The sequence below is a fragment of the Anas acuta genome, chromosome 17, assembly GCF_963932015.1.
Source record: "Anas acuta chromosome 17, bAnaAcu1.1, whole genome shotgun sequence".
NCBI lineage: Eukaryota > Metazoa > Chordata > Aves > Anseriformes > Anatidae > Anas > Anas acuta.
Genome location: NC_088995.1, coordinates 8,899,161 through 8,923,059, shown reverse-complemented (window position 1 = coordinate 8,923,059; position 23,899 = coordinate 8,899,161). Strand labels below are relative to the sequence as shown.

Sequence of the window (23,899 nt, the reverse complement as noted above, 5' to 3'; positions counted from 1 at the left end):
CCCCTGGCTGCCCTGCGTGGGCACACTTGGGCCAGGGCAGTGATCACCCCATGGGCTCAGCTGTGGGCGCAGGCAGGTGGCTGCACAAGGCAGGGGCACAGTGCCACCCAGTGACTGCCAGGGGGCGGCTGGGCCAGGGCCTGGGCAGCACGAGTGGGGATTGCTGCAGAAGATTTTTGGGGCCTGGGTGTCTCAGGGCAAGAGGGAGCACGGGGAAAGCCAAGCAGCAGCCGCGGTGCTTTGTAACCGGGGCGCGGAGCTCCCGCGCTGTGGCGACGTGTCTGCGGCGGGCGTTGGACGTGAGCGGTCTTGCTCAGACGCTGCCAGCGATGGGGCCCAGGGCAAGTCGGGGCTGAGGCAGATCGCGTGCGGGAGGGACCCTGGCAGCAAGGCGAGTGAGCGGAGGAGGAGAAGGTGCTGGTCTCCGCAGGGAAGGAGGTGTCTGCGCGTTGGAAAGAGCTCCCAGGGCAGCGTGGCTTCGGCAGGCCGTCAGAGCTGAACCCAGCACCGGCCTGGGAGCAGCTCCCCCCGGCTCTGCTGGGTGCTCCGGGCAGCCCTGCGTGGGCAGGGGGTTGTGCTGGCAGCAGTGAGAGGGATGGAGGAGCCGTGTGGCTTTGCAAAGTGCCTCGTTCGATGGATCACCGTTGTCATCTGCCTGTTACAAATATCCCTGAAACTCTCCTTTCTCCAGCCAGCCCGGCTGGCCCCTCACCTCGCTGCTGGGCTGCGATCCTGGAGTGCTCTGGGGCCTCGCTGTCTTCCCAGCGCACAGCACCCACCCACAGGGGGGATGCCGTGGCTGTGGCAGGCAGCTGGGACCTGGTCCCCGGCTCTCTCCGGGCCAAAGGAGCTCAGCTCTGCGCTGTCCCAGCCCACTCCGTGCTCTCAACTTTGATTTCCTTTCTGTCCAGGAGGAGTGAGCAAGGCTGCGCGGAGCTGGAGAGCTGCTGAATGGCCTGGAGGGGCCCCAAACATCCACACTTCAGGCAGCTGCACCTCTCGCACCCTGGGACTCCTCACCCCAGAGCAGCCAGAGAAGGCGAGGAGGAGCAGCGCCGTGGAAGCTGTGCTGAGGCTGTTCCCTTGCACACTGGAGACTTGGGCTTGGCAATTTGCTGGCTGAGGAAGGAGCTGCATCCACGCCTCCTGCACTCTGGGCAAGTACCCTGCCTGCTGAAACAGCCCCGAAAAAGGTGGCCCAGCACCGCTGCTGCCATCTGTCCCCTGGGGAAGGTCCCAACTGCAGTGTAAAGTCTGCACTGGGAGAGCCAGAGAGCCCTGGCAGGACTTAGGGGAGAGCATGGCCTGGAGGGTCCAGGCTACTGCAGGGGCTGCCTCAGAGCTGCTCAGCCTCCTCCGAAAGGTCCCCCTGGGGTTCAGGTGGCCCTGGCTTCAGCTGATAGCCACGTGTGGTGGCTTTCTGATCTACACCCAAGGTCAATGCAGGACCTTTCTTCCTTTCTGCCCAAACCCTGCCTACATTCCTTGCTGGGTCGAGCCCTGTGTCAGGTTCCCAGGCTAGCAAGCATCAACAGGCAGCTTTAATGGTGGGGGAAAGGGAAAGCAGCCAGGTACAGTGGGGTGCGGTGTCAGCAGCTCCCCAAGTGGCTCCCTGTGCTGTAAATCGTTGCCCCAGCAATGCCCTGACATGTTTGCAGCAGGGACTGTCTCTTGGAGGAGACACAGGCTATGGCTCTATTTTGGGTGATGACTACAGAGCTCAGAGTGTTTGGCAGCAGGGAGGGGCGTTTAATCCGCCTGTCCTCCTCCAGGTACATCGTCTCCTTCCTCCACTCCCCTGCATTTTCCAAAGCTGTTTTAATGCCACGCTGCCTTAGGGCTGCAGGACTGCAACGTGTGGCTGAAACCAGGCCACCGCAGCGAGGGAGGCACGAGTCCCGCACATTTGACGGATGGAAGTCCTACATCCTCACTGCCCTGTCAAGGACTGTGCAAGCTTTCTGTTCCCAGGCTAACATCTCTTTATTTTTATCTATTTAAATTTAGGCCAGCGTTGATAACACAATTGCCATGGTGGAGGTCTGTGGGCTACCACTGCTGTACAGCACAAACCCCTGCTCGGAGCCCAGCGTGCTGTCCCATCGGTTGGAGAGCTATTTCCATCCCATCAGCTACCTCTGCCTCGATCAAATGATGCCAAGTGCCCGTTCTGATGCAGGTGGGTTACTCAGCCCTGTACAGGCAGGAGCTGCTACTGAGTACTGGAAGAAACCCTTACACTGCTACTGGGGACATCCTGTGGTTTGGGATGATTTCAACCAGAAGTTTCTGACAGTGCCAATACGCTGTGTGTGCTGGTGTTACCCTATTCAGCTTAATTCCAGACCTGAGCTCATTTGAGCCTTTCAGTGGCCAACCCCCCAGGCTGAGGTGTCCCATGTCCAGGTGTTATTTCATGCAGGGAAATTCTCTTTTTAATGTTGGAGCTGGGTCTCCAAAGTGCTGAGTACTCACAGCTATTGCAGGTAGTCAGGGCAGAGCGAGGTATTCTTTCTTTGAAGGATGTGGCTCTTCCTGCCCTTAAGAAGGCCTGGTGAGATGAGTGACACTGCCTCTGTGCCATGCCCGGCAGGAAGCCAGCCCCGTGTGCCGTGTGTGTACCCATCGGCACTGCCAACAAGGAGCCAGTTCCCACTGTTCGTCAGCTGCCTCACCTGGGAAGAGAAAAGCTGTTCCTCTGCAAGGTCAGTTGATTAACGATAACACTGGTCACAAGATCAGGGCAAAAAAGAGAAAATCCAACATTTCAGGAATAGATTCAGCAAATAAAAGTCCCAGTGAGAGTCTCCTGCCTTGAACTACCTCCTAATTCAGATCAAATCAGTACAGTAACATAAAGTATAGTAAAAAATCAAACAAGCTCTGGGGTTGGAGTCTAGGTACACAAAGGCTTGTAAATGATCAGGGGTGCTTCACCATAGTGAGTAACGAGCAAGTTTGGTTTGTATGTTTTTAATGATAAATTAGGGACGGTGACAGTGTACTCTAGGACCTGGCTGGGACTGTCACTTCTCGTCAGGAGCACGCCGGGGGTCTCATGGCCTGGCTTGGCTGCTGCAGGGCAGTGGGCAGAAGGAATAAGAGGAGTGCCAAGAGTTTCCAACCGGCCCCTGATGTTCACTTCTGTCAGTCCCTTCTGTCTTTTCCAAGTAGTGCCCCTGCCTCTCACTCACAGCTCCCTGAGCCAGCCCCATCTCTGATGCTAGGGCAGGCACCAGGGGCAGGCAAAGCAGACCCCAACCAGCGCCCACTGCCCCCTCATCTGAGCAAGAGCCCTTCCTGCCCCAGGGCCTGAAGGGGATTCCTTAGAGAGCCAGACTGGGAAACAGAGCACACGAGAGGGCTGACAGTCACTGAGATCCACACTTCCTCGTGTGTTTTAGTGCTTAAGTTCTAGAGCAAATGCAGGATTAGAAGTGATGGATTTTTCAGCACTGACTTTGAGCTGCCCTTGTTGGACCAGGCAGGACGAACAAAGCAGGAGCTGGGTCCCTGCGGATAGCCTGCATTTAGCCCTGCTCCCGATTGTCTGGCGTGCCAGCGGCAGGCTAGACTAATAACTTGTGCCGGGAGGGCTCTGGTTACAAAATGCCCGGAATGAAGCAAGCAGGTGCTGGGAAGGTTATCTGAGGAGAGCTCCGCGGTAAGTCCCTGCTGCCTCTCGCTCACCCCAGCCTGCTTCAGGAACAGCGCGGGCGGCACCTTCTGCAGGTGAGGCTGCGTCCAGCGCCAGGAGCCGCTGGGTTCCTGGTGAGCAGTCACCACACCGCTGAGCAGCAGCAGGAGCTCAGCTGCCGGTTCCTGCAGGTGGTGCCCATCTGGGGACCCCACAAAGCAGAACTGGGCCTGAGTCACAGCACCGGGGTCCCCAGCTGCTGCTGCGGAGGGTGGTCCAGCTGGAGCAGCGCGGTGCTGACCAGATTCAGGCCAGGCACGCAATGGTCCCGTTAACAAGTCACACTAATTGATGCAACTTCTGCTTGCAGGCGAGCTCGTAGGGCTCAAATTTCGGAGCAGGAGGCTCACTCTGGGACAGCTGTGATGGTTTATTTCCCTGCTGCCTTCCTGACCCTCATGGACTCACAGTCCTGCTGCAGGAGGGCTCAGCTGTTTGCACAGTGACCGTCACCGTTTGCAGCTCGTGGTATTAAGGTAACCTGAAATTGGAACTGCTTTACCTTAATACACTGAGCTGTGGCTTGTGGTCCAACAGCTGCTACAAGAGCAGCTGATACGCTCCCTAAAAAAAGGGCAGAGGACACGGGGCAGAAACCACTACAGCTGCTCGAAGGTGAGCCATCCCTGTTGGCAGAGACCCGAAGAGCTTTCCTGCATGCACGTCACACTGGTTAAACCATGTAAAAAAAGTTACAAGGAAACTTGTTCATGTGTTGTGACAGCATTTTATTTTAGTGTATTTAGGCATACTTGCTACTCATGTAAGCTCAAGCAGGCGTAGAGCTCGTTGAAACTAAAGGGGTGTTTTCTATTGTACTGGTTTAGAAAGAAAACCTTTTATTTAAATGAAGGTGACAAACCAGCTCCTTCCACCTTGCTTGCACCTGGGCTTATGCTGCCTGCTGTTTGGCCTGACCTAGCCAAACTCGCTTCAATTTAAATAAGTGAAGGTCTGCGTGCAGGTAAGCCACAACTAAACTCAGTTTGAGTCGTTGCTCATTTCTTGTTACCTTTGATGTTCCACTGAGTAACCCTGGCTGTTCCTGGAGCTGGAGGCAGCTGCAGCGTGGGTGCTCCTGGTACAAACCCCGAGCTCTGAGTGCAGGCAGCGAGAGCTGTGGGCCCCACCCAGGGTCAGCCTGGTGGCAGGAAGGGAAGGCAGAGGGAGCTGGGGGCAAGCTGATGCTGCTGGCACTTGGGGCGAGGGCTGCCAGGAACCAGGCTGCCTTTTAAAATGCAGACAAATGGCAGTCCCTTGCACCCTTGTTGCTGCAGCTCGCTCAGACTGTGTAATGTGTCCCTTCTGGTAACATTGCCAAAGTAAAGCAACCCCCTCCCACCTCAAGCGGTAGGAAGAGCTCATTTATTTCTAAGCGCACGACAAAACAAGGCCATGCAGAGTTCTGTGGCCTCTTACCCCGATGTAGTGCAGATTTATACCAACCTGATGCATTTTGAGACAAATGCAAAGTTCTGTTCAGAACACAGGTATTATTAAACTCCCCAAGCCTTCTGGCTCTGAAAGCACTTCATCTCCCACTGCCCGATAACAGCGTGTGGACACCTCAGGTTAGTGTCAGAGAAACCCAATTTTACTCAAACAAAAACCAGGGCAGGCCCTGTCTGGGCTGGCTGGTGCAGGCAGCCCGCCCCTTCCTCAGAGGATGGGCAGCAACTGCCTCCGTGTGCGTTGCACACCTCTTACTGTAGCCAGGAGCGGTGCTGGTTCTGCACATGCGGTCAGAGTTCGGGCTGTAGGAAGCAGGCTGCTGGTAAAGCAGGGGCCTTGGTTTTGCTACATAAATAGTGAAGCAACATAAATAGTGAGGCAATGATGTCCTGAGAAGCAGCTGCAGTAAGCAGCTCAGCACTTTCAGTTTTTGCTAGAAAGGTACACAGAATAATTTGAAGCAGTTCTCAGGCTGCCTGTATGCACTTTCCTTGTTCTTGCTTGAGTATTTGAGATATTTTTTTTTTTTCTGAAGAAAGGTAACTTGCCAAATAAAAGTATTTGCTACTACACTATACAGAGTTGGCTATAACATTTATTAAAACACTGTAGAAATCTGTACTGCAGAGAACACACCCACTAGCCTTCATTGCAGTGAGCACATACCCACGAAGAGGCCAGGGAAACAATGCAAGCTTTTAAGACTTCTCCCTTACAGCATTTACGTGTTTGAAGTTCTGCTTTTTTTTAATCTCATGTAAGCTCACTTCAAGTTTCAACACATTGTGAATGATTTACCTGAATGATCTCAAATATTAAAAAGAAGTTACCGTAATCTCTATTTTTGATCTGGATTGACTGTAAAAAGGCAAAAAGCTGACCTCCTGTTCTTGATTTACAAAAGCAGGGCTCTGTAACACCTTATGGTGACAGCTTCAACAGGGGCTAGAAGGCTTCACTTGTCCCTACCTGCACCCGTCAGGCCTTAGTTACTAAAAAATAAGCTAAATTCAAACCAAATGCCTAAATTGTTCTTACAGGCACAGTCAAGATAATTACCACAGTGAAAGAAGGTCATAGTTTCCACACAGACTTTTAAAAGCCTCTACAAAAGAAGAGTTAAATGTAGTGACAGGAAGAGCGCTGGTGTCAGGTGCGAGGGGGAAGGAAACAGCGATAATCGGCGTTACCGGAGCTGCATCTTTCAGTTGAGCCTGCAGAGCACAGCAGAACAGCTGGAGAACACGCACAAGGATGGAGCATGACGGTGTCATTCACTCAGCATCAGTATTTTCTCCTGCTTACCTGTTGCTTTGACTCGGGAAAACTTCAACTGGCACAGATTTACCCACGGAACAGGCCATGATACTGACACAGTAAGGACCTAAATACTCTGCCACTATCACCATGGGTTTAAGACTAAAGACAACAAGTGATACTGTAAGTTGAGGCAAGTTTTATTTAGACTGTACAAACAGGGCACTGGAAAAAAAAACAGTGGCTTGATGTTGGGACCAGTTCTATGAAATAAGTGGAGTAAGAAATTAAAAGGCACTAATCTTAAGAAAAGACACTCCATATATTCTAAGAATATAATTCATTTAATACTGTTAATTTTATAGCACAAAAAATAAAACAAGCTATGATCCCCAAAATAAATTTTAAAAGCTTACACTTTAATATTATTGCCTGAAGTTCATGGTCTTTAAATTACATATTGTGTTTTAAAGTTTACACAGTGAAGACTGTCTCGAATACAAGGCCACCTTTCCCACTGCAATAATTGTATCCTTGTCTCAAAAAACATTTTCATTTAACAGAACAGAAAATGACAGCTATACAAGAATGCTTTCACTGGTCCCAAAAGGCAGTCTTTTAGGCAGGTCTCACTTTCAAATGCAGGTATTGAGAAATATGCTTGAAAACTTGACTAGAAAACAAAAGGCAGCCCACTCGTTCCCAGGATGTTAATATAATATTAAAAAATTACTTTACAGGCACATGAAATGGCACAAAGAATGCTGTATTTCCCTTTACAAAAATAATGCTCAGGCTCTTCAGAGCCCCAGCCCAGACAGGATATTCCCTTTTGTTTATTCTTCCCAATTTGTAAACAATCATGAATTAAATTAGCGCTTATCCAGTGATGGACACTGATTAAAACAGTTTTCGTTTAAACTTTCAGACTGGTCAGAGGCTTCAATGTCTATATACACACATACACAACAGGAGGGAGTCAAACAGTAAGCCTTTCATGATAGTTAACTAGTGTGGCACCTGGTGATTAAACCGGCTGCTAGTTCAAAAGCATGAACGATTTTAATGGTGCATAGATCGAAGCTGTCACTTGCAGACTCTCATGCTTCATAGTACGAATACCTGACGCCCCCCGGGAACATCTACATGGATAGGTTAGCACTCGAATTCAGGAGGCTTCATAAAGCAACAGACAGCACACATGTAAGCAAGCAACAAGCGATTGAGAATCAAGAGTCCTTCAAAGAAAAACACCAAATGATCAAATGCAGTCTTTATATGAAAATATTCGTCTTATAGTAAAATGGCAAAGACACTTTGAAGCGAGTTTACAATCAGCTTAGGCTGGTCAGTATGCTACATTTAAACCGCATTGAACATCACCGATCTATACTGCTGCTACCGTGAGAAATACTGTTCGTCTGGGGCCCAAAACCAGGTTCACAGAAATGTATGAACTCTCATCTTTGCATCAGATGCCACTGCAAACAAATTTTGCATAGTTTTGAAGGAAAACAGTTTGCTTTTCTGCAGTATCAGAACATAATTGAACCTAAAACAATGCTTGTGTTCAAAATGTATACCTTATTCAATGAGGAGATGAGTCAAGACACTTATTTTAGTGACAAAATCCAGGTTAAAAGTTGTATTCAAGATCTCAAATCTCACAGTATTTATTCATGGACTTCAACATGCAAAAGAAGAATTCTACAACCAGTTTTCTGAAGAGCTACCTGCAGCTAGGTCAGGTCTGAAATAAGCTTTCTCTGCAGCAGACTGAGTTTAGTGCAGTTTCTGTATTCACATGATGACTCTCAGTAGTACAATCTATGTAGTAAACTTCAGGTGGAGTTGGGGCACAGAAGAATCACAACCTCCTCTAGTTAAGAGAGCTGCATAGCTTTTCTTTGCAAGACAACCTGTCAGTGCCTATTGTCCAGAAATTCTTTCAGCACCAAACACTTCAGTCAATGCTACGCTACTTCACAGTTAATTTGGTAGTAAAATGCTCTACAAGAACTTCTAGACTGTCAGCCACTTGATTAATACTACAGAAAATAACTAACAGATGAACCGAGTTTCTTAAAAAGAAAACAACCACAGCATTTTACATCTCTTGTTGTAAATGCCATTTTCGCATTTCTTCAGTGCCTTCCATTTAAGGGTCTCACAGCACCTTCACAGGAGTGAGAACAACGTTCTTTTACTAGGAAAAAGTGACACAAATCAACAAGAAAACATGCTGGAACTTAAGATGACAACTTCCATATAATTTAACACTTGTAAGAAGTGGTACAGTTCTGCAGGTGTCTGAAGTTTCTCATTTTGCTACAACTGACAGCCTTCACAAGTTGAAAAATGAATGTATTGTAGCACTGCTGTTTTCCTGTCAGATATTCCTGGCTTTCTGCAGCAGACACTTTTCTTTATGCAGGCTGTCTGAAAAGGGAGGTTTCATAGTTACAGTCTTTGCAGACATGTTACTCTGTTAATTTGGCGTTATTTTAAAAAGAGCATTCCAGTTCACCTAGAAAACACATTTAAAGAGGAAGGTAGAAGACAGCACTGTACCTAAGCTTTCATATCCTGTAAATGGGCTAAGGACTTACCCTGCATGGCATTAATTATACTTACATAGCTACAGCCACGTAGATCCCTACTTTAGGTACAACAGTACAGCTTATGTACAGAAAAGGGGAAAAAACTATACTGATAAAAGACACTTTGTGGCCTCCTCCAGCCTGAGCATTCACTTATCTGACAGGGAACCCAGGCAGCTGACTCCAATTCACCATTTTCTGGAGGGTGCTGGGAGTGGGAGGGATCTGGGGCATATATAAGCCAGAGCCAACTCATTTGGAGGGGGTAAAAATTGTAGCATGCAGGGAACTGTGATACAAGGGAGTGATGGGGAGGAAAAAAAAGGCCCAAAATGAAGAACGCAGTTCTGGAAGAGAAGCACAGCAACGCAGAGACACCCTGGAAAAAAGGTACTGTGTTTAAGGAGTCTTAAGCGAGGTGGGGCTGGCTTAGCTAGGGAACTCTGGAGTGATAAGGGAACCTGCAGAGAAATGGGTATAAAAGGTTTATGCTTAAATAAGAGGATTCCATCAGTATTTACCAGGTTCTTCTGTCCTGGTCCTTTTGTACTTCTCCGCACTATGGTGAACTGACTCTTCTGTCTACCAAGTAACAGCTTGGTGACAAGCACTGCTGTGGCAGTAAACCAGACTTCCAGCATAGCAGAGGAGCTGTACGTAGACCAGGCCAAAGTGTTTCCCTTTAAAGCTCACTTACTATAGTTAGTGCTTGCAAAATCAACAGAAATGCGTTAAGTATGTCAAAAATGAGTTACGAGTATTAACCCCTCCTAAATTTCCTTATAAATAAATGCCTCAGCTTCAATGCAGCTCAATCAATGGTTATCTGTATTTAACACACACTGTTTCAAGAAGGTCAACAACAAGCTCAAAAGTTAACAGAAACGAGCAGTTACTAATACAACTGCTTAGAATACATAGCTTCAATTATTGTCCTTTAAAGAGACCATCATCGTAAATGTACTACCTTAGGACAGGTTCACTTAAAACTAAGTCTTCTTCAGTCCTAAAATTGCATTTTTGTTGTTGCTTTTTGTTGGACAGTAACATGAGTTGCATGTTTGATCTAAGGTTAGGGCTCTTCCTACTAAGCAGGCCAGAACAAGCCCGTGGAAGTCTTAAGAAAGGTTTTCCTCCCATACTTGTCTGCCACACACCTTGCGGTTCAGTCTTCTCCAGCTTATGGCCCAATACAGTTTTAAAAGTGAAACCAAATTCTGGTTGATGCAACTACGGCATGAAGGTCAGGCAGTGACTTCGGTTGTATGTATTCCAAATGTATATTAAAAGAACTGTCAAACTGCAGCAAGCTGGAAAATGGGCAATGCTAGCAATGTGCCATTTAGTCATTCCACCTCAAACAATGCTAATGATAGCCAGGAAAATGAAGCAGCAGTGTAAGTTGGGTAAAGGGAATCATTCATTCTCATCTGGGTTTTGAGGGTCAAATATTTTGACATGCGTGAAGGGGAAAAGCCCTTTCCGACCGTTGACTTCTCCTTCCCACTGACCGTTTATATTCATCCTTGTAACCTTCACAATATCTCCGACCTGCAGAATTAAAAAAAAATAAGAATATCACACATAAGAATCTTACCTCAGATACAAATCTAATGAAGAACAACAAATACAATCCCATCACGTAAAAGAAAATTGCTATAAGCTTCAAAGGGAAAGAAAAGTTAGTTTTACTCAACTAAAACACAGACACCATTCCTAAACATGATGTCTGCATTTGCTTTGAAAACTTTAACTAATGGGATACTTACGTATTTCAGTAAATTACTGAACCACGCCTTTTCCTGTAGGAAAGCTTACTTCATGCAGCCATATATTTAGCTTAGATGTAAACTGACATCACTAAAGCTACCATAAATAATGAGATGCAAACCCCATTCAAAATAGCACAGCCCTCACTGGGTTTAGCATTAACATGCTTATTTCAAAGAAAACTTAGCTTTTCAAAGAACGATTCCTGTGACAGAGAAACCACTACGTGAAGTTCTACTTCTGACTACCACAGCCTAAGAAACTTGTGTAGTTCTCTAAAACAATGATACATTTCTCAGATGTTTTTTTAATAAGCATTAGATATGCAGATAGTTGCTTTATCTGGTGCTTTCACCTTCACTTCCCATCAAAGAATTTGGAACAGGAACAACAACATGTCAGGCCTTTCTTATCATAACTGTCTCTTCTATTTGGTGGTGAAAGAAGAGAAAAGCTATGATAAAGAAAAAAAAATCCGCCCAAATTATACTTTATCACTGTTCAGTGTCTGTATTTAACCTGAATTAGGATAATTTACAAAGCAAAACACTCAACATGACAACCAGCCTTTGAGACTGACTAAACTCATTTCTCCCTCAAACACTTCAGAATAGCTGAAGCCGTGGCCTGTTGCAGCAGCTCTTGAACTACACCTCCCTTCCTGTTTACTTAATTGCATCTATGTGGTAACTATAGTAAATATTAGAAAAGTGACATTAGCAGCTCATAACTAACTTCACAAAAAAGGTAGAACCTGCCTATGACTAACGGCCAGCAGTTCATAAGCTTCCTCCCCAAAAGAGGTCCAAGCAATTTGTAGCTGGGTTTCAGATTACCAAACTACTTCTGCAAAATCCAAAGGAAACTAGCCTTGGTCTTGAAGGAAAAATTAGATTTTATTCTTGACACTGTGTATATATAACAACTTGTCCACACTATCTAAATAGCATTAACATTTACAGCTGATGCCGATAGTTCAAGGGCCTTGGCAAAGGACCTTAGATTCAAATGTTTCAGATAAAATGCATAAGTTTTCCAAAAAGGAAAAAAGCCGAGTCCACAAAATATCTTGCAGGAAACGTATCACCAGGTGATCCAAAGCCTGTTTAAACCAGTTACCATTACTTCAATAGGTATTTTTGACAACCACTCTGAAGTATTAAGAAATCTTGAGCAAAGTTTAAGACACAACCACGAACTCTTTGGCAGTCACTCAGTGTTACATCTCTTAAAATAAGATGTCTCAAACATTGAAACTCTTTCCAGATATTTAAGCTTGACGTCCAATTCTAATACACATTAATTCAAAATGTGTTGTTCTGTTCCCACTCAAATCCTCCCTCACCCTGCTTTTCTTACATTACTTAGTGCTTTCCCCCTCCCCTTTCCCATCCGGAAATTCAAGACTCGCACTTGAGACAACTTTAATCCTGTGCTTTCAAGAGAGGAGAAAGTCCTCTGATCCCCACACAGTTTTGGGATATAATTGAGAGTCTCTTAACCTGTCAACTTTATGCATGCTGCTCATAAATTCAAACATGAAGCCGACACGTCCTACTGAGTAGTTAGACATTGCCCAGGTCATTTAGCACACACAGATAGCATTAATTTGACTGGCTTTCTTCTCTTGGTGGACTACTGCAGCAAGCTTTGTGTTTTTGATAAAAAGCACAATTTGCCTGACTTCTCGTTAAATGGAAAGTCTAGAGAAAGCTTTAAATAGTAACAAGATGATTTAAACAGGAACCTAACAAAAGTCTCTTTAGGAAAAGGCTGATAACATCTATAAATAGTCAGTGTTGCACTGCGAGATTTAAAATAACCCTTGAAGACAGATTCAAGTTCCAGGTTTTAGACTCGAAATCATGAAGGCACATCTGACACCACAACAGTTAAAACCCAGCAGGAAACTGCATTTACCCCACACCACACAAACAATCCATTTGGAAACACTCTAATCTTTCTAATCTTATTCCTGGGATGGGGAGGGGAATCAGTAGTACACAGGATCAAACACGTGGACTTTTTTTTTGTCTGACAACTTAATTCTGGACACATGCTGTAGAGATCAATCCAAAATTAATTCAGAAGCTCTAGAAAAACATACTTCAGTTTGACTCTGATTTCTACAGCTTGAATAGGTTGGGAGCCTTAGTTTAGTTGAGCGAAAAATGATATAAAATGGCAATTTAAGTATCACCTTGCAAAAAAAGCGGTGCAGTCTAACAATGCAGAGTGTTCTTTACACTGCTGGGCAGGTAAAGTTGCTACAAATCAACAGCAGCTGTTAAAGAGTGGTAGGTGAGAAAAGGTTCACAAAAAACAAAAAAAAAAATACCGAGGACTTGAATAGTAGAGTGATTTGCAATAAACAGATCTCTTTTTTCCAAAGGAAAGCTGCCGAATATCCCCTCATGCTGTATTGTTTACAAAAAAATACAGTCCCTTGAGAAAATTAAATGAAACAGCATGCTGAAACAAGATTTTTGGGGAAGGAATCTTGATGTCATGACAAAATCATTCTTGGATTTCATAAAGACTCTTTTTGAGAGCATCTCTAGAATCTGGTCAAGTAGTCTCTATGGGCATCCCTCCCAAGTACTAACTGAAAGCAGTATTTGGTAAAGTCTCTTTAAAGCCTGTCAGCTGAGGTGTGATCTCCTATTAAAATTATTTAACATGCTATTGGTTTCAGAGAATATTTTGGGCTAGTCAGAAGGATTGTCTTATGATTAGGCACAGGACAGAGTCAGGAGTCCTGGTTCTATTGTCATTTCTGCCACAAACTTCCTGTATGATTCTGTACAGCTCATGGGCCCTTATCTATAAATTAGGCTAATACTTCCTTAGTCTCAGCATCTCTCAGACAAACAACTCACTTGCAAAGCATGCCAGCATCACTAGATGGAAGTAGCACCTACTGAAGTGAGTAATATTTCTGAAATGCAGCCATTTGGTTCCACCCAAACGATAAAATCAAAGCGTATTTTAGATAGCATCCTTTCATTACGTCCCTGTTACAGCACGAATTCAAAGCCCCAGGGAAATGTGAGTTGTGGAACATGCCAGTCAGAAAGGTTACTTCATTCACTCCAGACTCCTCTGTACCTGTCTTCCACTTGAAGCTGATTCATACACTGCACAAGGTTCCTGCATGCCATTTGAGTCACGTAGTCCATTAATTCAGCATGTTTTAGACATATTCCATTAAAGAAATTACTTGATATCCCACTCTCCCCCAAAATGTATAAAACTAAACAAAAGAGGCAGAATTCAGTTGCACACCAAGGAGAACGAATCAATACTTTGAAGGAGCTGGTGCTCTAAGTATTAGAAGATTCTAGAAACCAAATGGCTGATAGCACACCTTTATTGCCCTTATCTTTATGCTGCGTGCCAGAACAGTAACAGCTGATGCCTTGAGTTATTCTGACCTGAGGAAAGACCTTTGACCGTTCCTGAGATGTGAGAGCAGGTCGAAGGGCAGTGCAGAAGTGCTGAAATCCCAGATGCAGTTAACCTAGCCTCACCTAGGAAGACTGCCACAGTGTGTACCTCAAGTAGAGCCAGAGCTGGGCTTAGAGCACCACAACAAAGAGCAGTTTTCATTAAATTGTGATAGCATGTCCCCATCTGCTAAGCATGCTATCACAACAGTCCAGAATACGGAGAGCTCAGAACTCCCATGAACAGTCGGTCACTCTTTAGCCACACTAAAACTCATTTTAGCACAGGAACTCGTCTAGATTATCCCCATCGCTTTCAGTTTCATCTGAAAATAAACTCTGCAAACAGTTCTGAGGGTAAACATGTGTTAAATTGCGAGGCACTGACTGTTGTCCTGATGGGAACGATAAAGAATTCTGACTGGAAAAGGAAGCCCCAAAGGCTAAGAACGCACACAGCCTCCAATGTAATTGGCAGTTGCATTTTCAAAGGTAGCGTACTGAAAAGTTTGTGTGTATCAGCAGATACAGAAATCCTGCCACCAACATCACTTTCAATTCAATGGTTCTCCGAGCTAAAGCTCTGTGATCAACACTTAAAACCTAGAACCTATACTTGTGTAGTTAAAGCCAAATATTTATCTTGTCAGTTAGATGCATTTTAATGTTTAAAACAGCAATAGTGAATTTCCCTGACTTAAGAGAAGCATAACACTTGTTGTCTAGTGAAAATAGCAACCTAATTTCCTAATTAAGAAAGTTCTGCTACTAGCACATCTTGCCCTACTTGTCTCAACTTTAAAGAGAAGAAAGATAACTGTAACCTAATTGCAACGAGCTCAAGAGACACATTATGTCAGTTATATAACTGTGAGGAACAGGTATTTATTTCACCAAAACATCTCAGTGAAACATTAACTCCCTGATAGCACATGGATACATCTATGTGCTTGATATGCCACACACCGATAAGCTACTTCACACTATAATGTTGGCACAGGTTTGGGGAAAAAAATCACTATGATAAAAAAAAAAAAAAGCTATGAAAATATAACGAAGCTCTGTGTATATATAAAACCTTAAGATTCCCTAACACTGTCATGTCAGATTTGGATGTGAACTCTACGACTACCACTGACTTCAAAGTGGTTTATGACACTTACTACAATGCTTGCAGTATATTTAAGAACCATTATTTAAACACATGGTGTATTTAAAACATCCTTAAGTCGTTCCACACCATTTGATAAGGGAATTTGTAGTTCACAACCTGAGCCAACCTTCAAACAGCTGACCAGTTTTTAAGGGAATTACCTACCATTAGTTTACCTACTGACCAGGCTAGGCACGAAGAACTCTGTTGTGTAGCTATTAGCAATTAATCATCTTCCTTGGATCCAAGCAAAAAGCCCAAATACCAACAGATAAACTCCTTTTTAAGGTAAAATGCAGCAGGTCTTAGACTTCTGGGCATCTGGGCACTGCATAGGCTGGTTTCAGATGAGGCTTCATTAGCAGGCTGGCTGAAGAACTCCAAGTTATAAATTATGAGAAACTCTAAGGTAGACTTTGCTGTTCTGTACCTTAGTGACAGAGTAAACAGTCCCTGCATTGCCGTGCGGTGCTGGTTTGTGTAACCTTTGAACACAGGGCTGTCCTCCTCATTTTCCCACGGAAAATCAGGGGTGAAGAGGCGCAGTACATAGTCCTGTAACGTAGAGTTCTAGTTCCCATAAACGCGGGACACTGCATCCCTGTCCTTCGTATTTCTTCCTCTAGAGCACCAGAAAGGAAGGAAACTGCCTCTTGGCTGAAAGCACACAACTAGAGGAACAGACCTGGGCTGATGCTTTTTTTTTGTGTGTGTGCGCGTGCGTGCAGTATTCTTGAAAACACTACACACAGTAGTAATCAAAATTAGTAAAGTTGCAGTGAGAAACTGCAGACAATCATCCCGCTAAAAAGCATTAAATGTGAACGGCCTACGTAATTAATAGAACTGACCACAGTCATGTGTGAATCTTTCACATACAATAAACTTATCGTAGGCTTTACTAATTGTTGACTGCTGCAGTGAAATGCACAAAATTACATGCACAGTAACTGTACGTTTGGGGATGACAGCAATACCTAAAATTGGTATTTTAGCTTGTAAAGCAGATTGCTGATGTTTTATCTTACAGAATAAAAGTAGAGCATATAATGCAACAGGACCAAATCCCCATTTAGATGTTAGTCACTCCAGGAATATAAATATGGATGCTGAACAATTTTAGCCCAGTAAGGTCCAAGTTGTACCAAATGCCATGCTACCTACCTAGTATCCTTACAGGAAATCTATTGCAGACACTCTCAAACTTTCTTGCCCTTAAACTGTCACGCTTTAAGTACTACTTCAAAGTTAAGCACTCCATCATTATCCAACCAACTAGATCTTGACAAGGATTTTCATGAGAATATTCATTTTACAAGTTTAAAAAAAAAACATTTCTCACATGAAAAATGTAATTACCTTCCTTAAAACCAGGTTTCTTCTCACAAACAGTCTATGAATATTTATCTTCTCTGACAGCTTAGGTAAACAATAGCATGCAACAGACAAACTGGACCTGAAAGCAGACAGCTTGTCCCATTTTCAAGCTGAACCTTGCAAAATGGCATCCCTCCACTTAAAAGGAGCTGAGCAGGTTACCACTCAATAGCTGTATTTACTCCTGATGGTATTCTGGTTCTTGTAAGTAGTGTCTGTGTGCTGATCACATAAAGCTCAAGCCAGCAAGCAGGTATTTTGCTTTCTTACTTTTATCAGTTTAAATGGGATTACATACAATCAGTAGCTGTACAATTATAGGAACAATTATCAGTACAAGCTGAACCATGATTGAGAGGTCATACTGAGGCACAACACTGTACAATACTATTACTCTGGAAGAACACCATTAGCTTTCTTCCCCCAAACGCCCTCATAACCCATCCTTTCCCTACCATTAGCTACCTTCCGTTCTCTTACCAAAGAGAAGCTTCTAGTCTAAATGAACCCTATTATTTTTAAGAATGTTGAACTATGACCTCGAGTGGTTCAGATTATTTAGTGAGAAGCAAAGCCCTGACAAGGTTGGGATTAATACATCAGAGCCCAGCAGGTGTTAGGCAAGCTGAAGGAAGATAATGAAAAGAATCTGGAATTTTCTTTAAGGATAGAACACATGACAAAAATGTTGCTATAATGAGGTTGTTAATGTTCCCTGTGCATGGAAGGAGAAGCTGTAACCACCAATTTTAATGAAAATGTAGATCAATCCCCAGAATTCTACTTCTGAAACCTCTTGAGAAGCCACAGTGTGACTAAGGTGAACCTGTGAAAAAATAGACTTCATAGGAAGACAAAATATACCAGGGGTGGGAGACGCAAAGACACAAAGCCATAAGCAATTGGAGATCAGTGGAACAGAAGAATATTTCAAACAAAATTTCAGCAACTTGAAGGTTCCAAAGAACTCTGACCTATATGTTGGTCACAGAATTAATCCTACCACTACATTCTGGCAGCTAAAATGATACAATTAACTAGGTCACTAAACAGCAAATCAGAAAAATCTATTTGAGAGCCATCCTTCCACACAGTTCTGCTACCCTGCAGCAAAGCAAGCTCCCTGAAGTAATTCCACGACACACTGATAACAACAGCATCAATTGCTGCCAAAACTATTCACGCCTCTGAAAACAGAGCAAGGCAAGCAATTTTCTGTACGGTACAGCTGGCATTGAATTTACATTTCTTCCTATGATAATTTTCACACCTTGTTCATGAATAACAAGCAACTAGTTTTCCTAAGACTCAAAAAAAATCCAGTGATACATATTTAATTTCTAACCCTCTGAGAGTAATCACCTGTAGAAATTTTACAAGAGGAAAAAGCCTTAAGGTAACTTTTATTAGCGACTTCCAATTATTCATAAAACCTTAGTCTAAGTATCAGCTATAGTTAACAGCCTCAACTTGCAAACTAACTGAGCAAGGGCAACAGGCGAAGTTCAAAAGTATTTTTAAAACCACTATTTTACTTGCTAAAACACTGTTGCTTCCTTTGCTTGTTTCCTTGCCTTTGCTCCTTGAAGTATTTTACCACATTCAAATTTCATCACTCAGAATAACAACCAATAGCACTGCTTCCAGGTGAGACATTTCTGAAGCATGAGTTAGCTAACTTTCAGTATAGTCAAAGCATGGGAGTAAGAGTGTCTGTATCCTAGATATAGTTTCAAAAACTTCTTCCATTCCATCATTTATGCCAATTTAATTACAATTGTAACATGAATTCTTTACCATTTAAAGAATAAAGCTCTAAAACCTTTAAGAAATCCCTAATAAAAAGAAAAAAAGTGTTTTGGCAAGCACAGGAACTTATTAAAAGCTCAACACAAGGTTAGAGGCTACACTACAGTCTTTCATCTTATAAATAAACACACCCTTCCCCTCCTCTTCTAGGTCTTAAGACCATTTCTCAAATTCCAATTTTCAAAAAAAAAAAATCTAGAGTCCTTCAGAAGACTCTTCTGCTTCTTTGTATTTCTGATGTGCCCAGAGATGAGCTCTCAACACTAGCGTACTTCACACTACAGTTGAGGATCAAAAAATAAGTAAAAATCTGTTCATAAACAATCCTTACCTTTCTCTGAAGGATGCTACTACCAGTTCTCAACCTGGAATACTGCAACACCCCTTTCCTTCCTCAAGGTAAGGTGGAGAAGCAGGTCATCCCCCCTAGCACTTACTCCCGCAGTAGGATGTATACATTCTACTACCCTTGAGCGTATTTGCACTGTTGCAGAGGCAAGAAAACAGTAAATTAAGTATAGGTTCTGACATAACTTAGTCACTTTTCTCAAAGGAAGTGGTATAGATGAAGCAATTCTTGTAATCTTCCTTTAGAACCTAACAGAACTTCTCAATCCCTCGACACAGCTGAGCAGACTCCATATGAAGTCATTTACAGCAACTTTGCCACTAAATTTTTTGTTTCTTATTCTACAAAACCATTGAACGACTGTAAAACTTGAAAGGAAAAGAAACTTACCTCTAGTGCCAGTGCAGTCTTGTCATAAGCACAGGGTACTCTCTTTTGGATAGCTTTGGCATAGACTGGTCCATTCTGTGTTGACGGCAGAGGATTGATCACTGCTCCCGGTGTACTGGATACCGAGGGAAGGGGACTTGTGGTCTGAGGCTGAGCATAAGCATGGGCAGGTTCTGGAATACCGTAGCTGTTGGAATTCCTGTTTCCATGCTTCCCATGAGATCTGACTAGCTTTTCTACATAAGGAACAGGAATCATCCCAATCCGACCATCCTTGTTTCTGGCACTCCACCACTGTTCTTCTGGCTTCTCTACGATTGCCAGTATTTCACCCTTTTTAAATGGAAGATCCTCAGCATCATTGCCAGGAAAGTCATACAGAGTCCGAACATATTCCAAATTTTCTTCTGCAGTGGACATAGGGGCAGATCCAGATCCTGTTGGTGGACTTGGATACCTAAGTTTAAAAAAGTATTATCAATAGCTATCCCATAGCTATTGTTCTGTATTTCCAGTAACAAAGCCAACCACCACTTTTACACTAGGACCACCAAATGAAGGAGAACTACCTACGTTCACCTTTATAACAAAACTATTAGCTTGGTAACACTGGGAAACGTTTAACAAGTTTAACTCATGCTCTCAAGCGATTATCTAAGTACCCATCTTATTTTCCCCAGAAATCCAGTAAAAAACTATCGGGGATGCAAAAATTGGGAGAAATAATGCAAAATCTTATCTATTGGTTTACTTTTTCAGATTGTTTTGAAGATGTTAGGGTAGATTAAAATGGTTTCTTAGCTTAAGTGACAAGAGGCCATGGATACTTAAATGAAAAAGATTTGGGTGTCTTGGGGTGAGGAGGGGAAGGGCTCTCAGAGAGCTAACTAATCCTCTTTAGTTCTTTGCATTCACGTTTTTAACCTCAGCATCCACTTTCCTCACGAATTCAGTAACTCTGAGTGCCAGACTTGAGGGAGCATAGTGGAAAAAGAGAACAGTAAGAGGAGGATATGATAAGTTCTTAAGTCTTTCTCATTCTATAGGCAGTAGAGCATATTTGTACCAGAAAGCTGCTGTTTATAGGTAGGATTTTGGGGACACTCCGTCTTGTTAATACTGAAAACTGCTTTGTTTAAGAAAAGAGAAGGCAGATTCTGTGTTTTTAGGAGACAATACTTTATTTTCCTTTTTGGAAAGTAACATGGAATAAGCTCCCTAATCTTATTGTTACAACTTCAGCTCTCAAAGCGTCGTTAGATTATAACAAAGCTTATTACTGCTTCAAAGTACTCATCTTTACTGTATAGTTAAATCTAATAACCTGCAGTGATATCTTCCCAGAAGAAAACATGAAATACTAACACCCGCTGCTAAGAGCGGAGTAAGAAGCAAAAAAGCTTGCCATCTTGCAACTCCTCTGCCTTATTAACCACATGACTACCTTTAATTTATTCACATTGCTTATTATTTTGCCCATCATCTGCCCAGTACATTTTATTCTGCGATAACGTATAAGAATGTTCATCAAATGAGACTCTTTTACTGCAGGCTATTTTCACCATAACCTTTACACACCTTCTTTCAAAGCAGCTGTCAGAAATCTTACAGTATTGGGCCCACAGCAGATACTTGCTATTGATACAAAAACAAATAGCTTAAAACAGGTTTCAACTGTCTTACAAGTTTAAAATATCCCCTAGAGCTAAAAGTGGTGGTGTACAGCAATATACAAGGAACTACTTAATGCTACCACAAAAAAAATCCCTTCATACTATATATACACTTAATGAAATTAAAAGAATCAACAGCCTTCACAAGTACCTGTGATGCTCCTCTGAAAATGCCAACTTTTGAAGAAAAATGACAGCTAGCAATAACAGCTCTGACACAAGTGCCTGTCCACCCCTATTCTAAATCTAGTCCATTAATTTAAAAATAATAATCTGGGAATGCTACCCCTCATTCTCCTTCTTGCATCAGGAAGTTTCTTTTAAACAGAAATTCATACCACCACCCATGACATTGATTTTTCAAAAAGTTTAGAACAAAATTTATGCTAGAAGTCAACCCCATTTTGAGTTATGTATGTATAAAAGCGTGTAAGTTCACTGTATGCTTGGGGTTCCATCTGTCCCTGTATGCTGAGAGAACAACCAATGGCTGTATGGAATCAAACCTTGAAAGTGAGGTGGAGTGTTCGTGATGTCATGAAAACATTCACGAAATACTTCATGCAAGATTCTATACCAACACCAGAAGAGCAAGTGGCATCAGCTTAGTTTAAGCATCTTGATAAAGCTCAGGAAGTCATCGCCATACATGACTGAGAAGAAGCTTTTACTGTCAGAGAGCACAGCAGTATGCAGGTTAACGAGAACACAGGTAAGCATAAGAATTGCTGCAGATTTGACTTTTTTCATCCAAACCATCCTGAAGTTTAAACATGCACAAAACCCTGGGCAGCTCCAGTTAAGTGTTCCTGCACCTGTGAAAGGTGAGTGAATTTTTCACCTATCCACTTCTTTAGCCACAGCACAACCACTACCCTGAAGATGTGTCAACAGCTTTAGGAGTTCTTGAAGCTGGTGCTTTGTCACATTCTTCCCACCCACCACCTGAGAGCTTTACAGGAAGACTTTTGATCATGTGTGGTCAAAATTCAGTTTGACAACTTACTGTCAACCTTTGACAAGTTACTGTCAGTGATTAAGAACTGGACTATGCCAAGATTAAAGTGTGGTTATAATACTCAGTTATTTTTCCACCAAATAACTTGTCAATCTGAAAAAAAAAATCTTAAACTGCAGAATTTAGAAGTAGACCAATTTTTATTTTCCATGTTATTTTTCTAGCTTTTATTTTCATTTTGTTCTATTCAGGAAGCCCCAAAGATAAAAGAAATATGTTCTAGACTTATCAATAAGCTGTTTAGTGATGCAGGCTGCAGGTATGTCCCCTGTTGGGCTCAGGACAAAGAATGATCTCATAGTCAAGTCACATTTTCCCATCCTCCTAGAAAAGCATTTCCCAGTGTAGTATATGCAGATACAAAGAGTGCCATAACCAAACCGAGATGCATGTTTTTACATTTTTTGGGGGAAATGTCACTCTAGAAGCTTGGGAAATGCTGTCCTAGAATACATTAAAACTCAGTTAACAGGGTGAAGCAGTCTAATCACAAAGGTGTGTCATTGTGGATGCAGGGCCAGCAAGCAAGTTAAGCTCAGAGGCTGTACTTCAATCACCAAAAGGCAGATTTCTGAACCAGCTTCTCAACCTTCCTGGGAGCAGGACAATACCAGAAGGTTGATACAAAGCAAGACCACGCCCTCTCGCAAGGCAATTACAGGCAGCGACAGGGATGTACACACACTACCTTAGCATCCATCTACATGCAATGCAAGGCCAGGCCCCACGCACCATCTGGACAACGATGACCAAAAGAACAACCCATATCGGTCATCGTGCTCCAGAGCGCTGAGGACCGCTATTAGAAAGGGTTCCTGGGGAGGGCCAGAAGGAAAGGCTTCCTTGCTGCGTGCAGCACGGCCCTACCTCCAGCCTTAGGGTGCTGGGGCTGAGCCCCCCGCCTCGCAGCGCCAGGAGCAGAGCTGGCGGTGGGAGTGGCGACGGGAAGGTGGCACTCACCTGGGCGCAGGCTCTATGAGGGTGGTGGTGTCCAGGTAGTGGATCTTGTAGAACTCCAGCAGGGCGGGCAGGTGGTCGAACTCCTGGTCGCCGATCTTAAAGCGGCGGTTGGGCAGGGAGTTGATGATGTAGTGGGAAACCCGCGAGTTCTCGGACACCGAGAGCACGTAGTCCCCGGGGCAGGTGGACGAGTCCCGCACCAGGAACATGCCGTGCCGCTGCCCCTGCAACCGCGTCTGCGCCTCCGCCCGGGACACCGGGCCCACGTACCAGCTGGAGCGGTCCGACGAATCGAAACGGGCGGCGGAGGACATGGCTCCGGCCGGGGAAGGCTGAGGGCGAGAGGGAGGAAGGCGGCGAGCCCGAAGGCCCGGCAGGAGGAGGAGGAGGAGAGCCGGGGAAGGGAAGGGCCGGGCGGGGAGGCCCGGCAGGCGGAGCGGGGCTGGGGGCTAGGAGGAAGAGGCGAGCGCCCGGCCCAGCAGCGAGGAAGCCCGGGGGGGAAAGGAGGGCAGGGATGCGGCAGGAGGAAGCCCCGAGGAGCGGCTGGGCTGGGGCCGGCCGGAGCCGGCGGTCAGGGCCCCCGAGTCTCCCTCAGCGGCGGGGCGTGCGGGGCATCCTTCCCGCCTCTCCCTCAGGCCTGCGGCGGGCCCGGGCGGGCGGGTGGCGAAGAGCAGCGGCGGCCGGCGAGGGATAAAGCGGCGAGGGCGGCCGGCCGGCTGCGATAGCGGCCGGGAGAAGGGAAGGGAAGGAGGGAGGGCTCGGCCGGCCGGCAGCGGGGCGTTGGGAGGGGGCTCGGTGTCCCGGCGCTCGGTACCGTCCCGTTCCCTCCCCTCACGGAGCCGAGCACCAAAATGGCGGCGGCGCCGGGCGCACCGCCCCGCGCATGCGCCTCGCGCCCGCCTGAGGGGAGCGCGGCGGGGGAGGGGCGGCGCCGCTGAGGGAGGCGGC

At 44.7% G+C, this 23,899-nt stretch overlaps 1 protein-coding gene and 1 long non-coding RNA gene across 2 annotated transcripts; one reads left to right on the top strand and one right to left on the bottom strand.

The window, feature by feature from the left end:
- The first annotated feature begins 1,178 nt into the window (after positions 1-1,178).
- LOC137841287 (uncharacterized) lies at positions 1,179-9,346 on the top strand. The gene is made up of 2 exons (XR_011088536.1): positions 1,179-2,705; positions 6,190-9,346. It is a non-coding gene; the product is annotated as an uncharacterized lncRNA (long non-coding RNA).
- A 471-nt stretch (positions 9,347-9,817) lies between these two features.
- On the bottom strand, positions 9,818-23,844 carry CRKL (CRK like proto-oncogene, adaptor protein). The gene is made up of 3 exons (XM_068654024.1): positions 22,952-23,844; positions 19,301-19,757; positions 9,818-10,557 (listed from the first exon to the last, which is right to left on the bottom strand). The coding sequence occupies exons 1-3, from the start codon at positions 23,263-23,265 to the stop codon at positions 10,423-10,425; spliced, it is 906 nt and encodes a 301-aa protein (XP_068510125.1). The 5' UTR covers positions 23,266-23,844; the 3' UTR covers positions 9,818-10,422.
- Between the last annotated feature and the right edge of the window lie 55 nt (positions 23,845-23,899).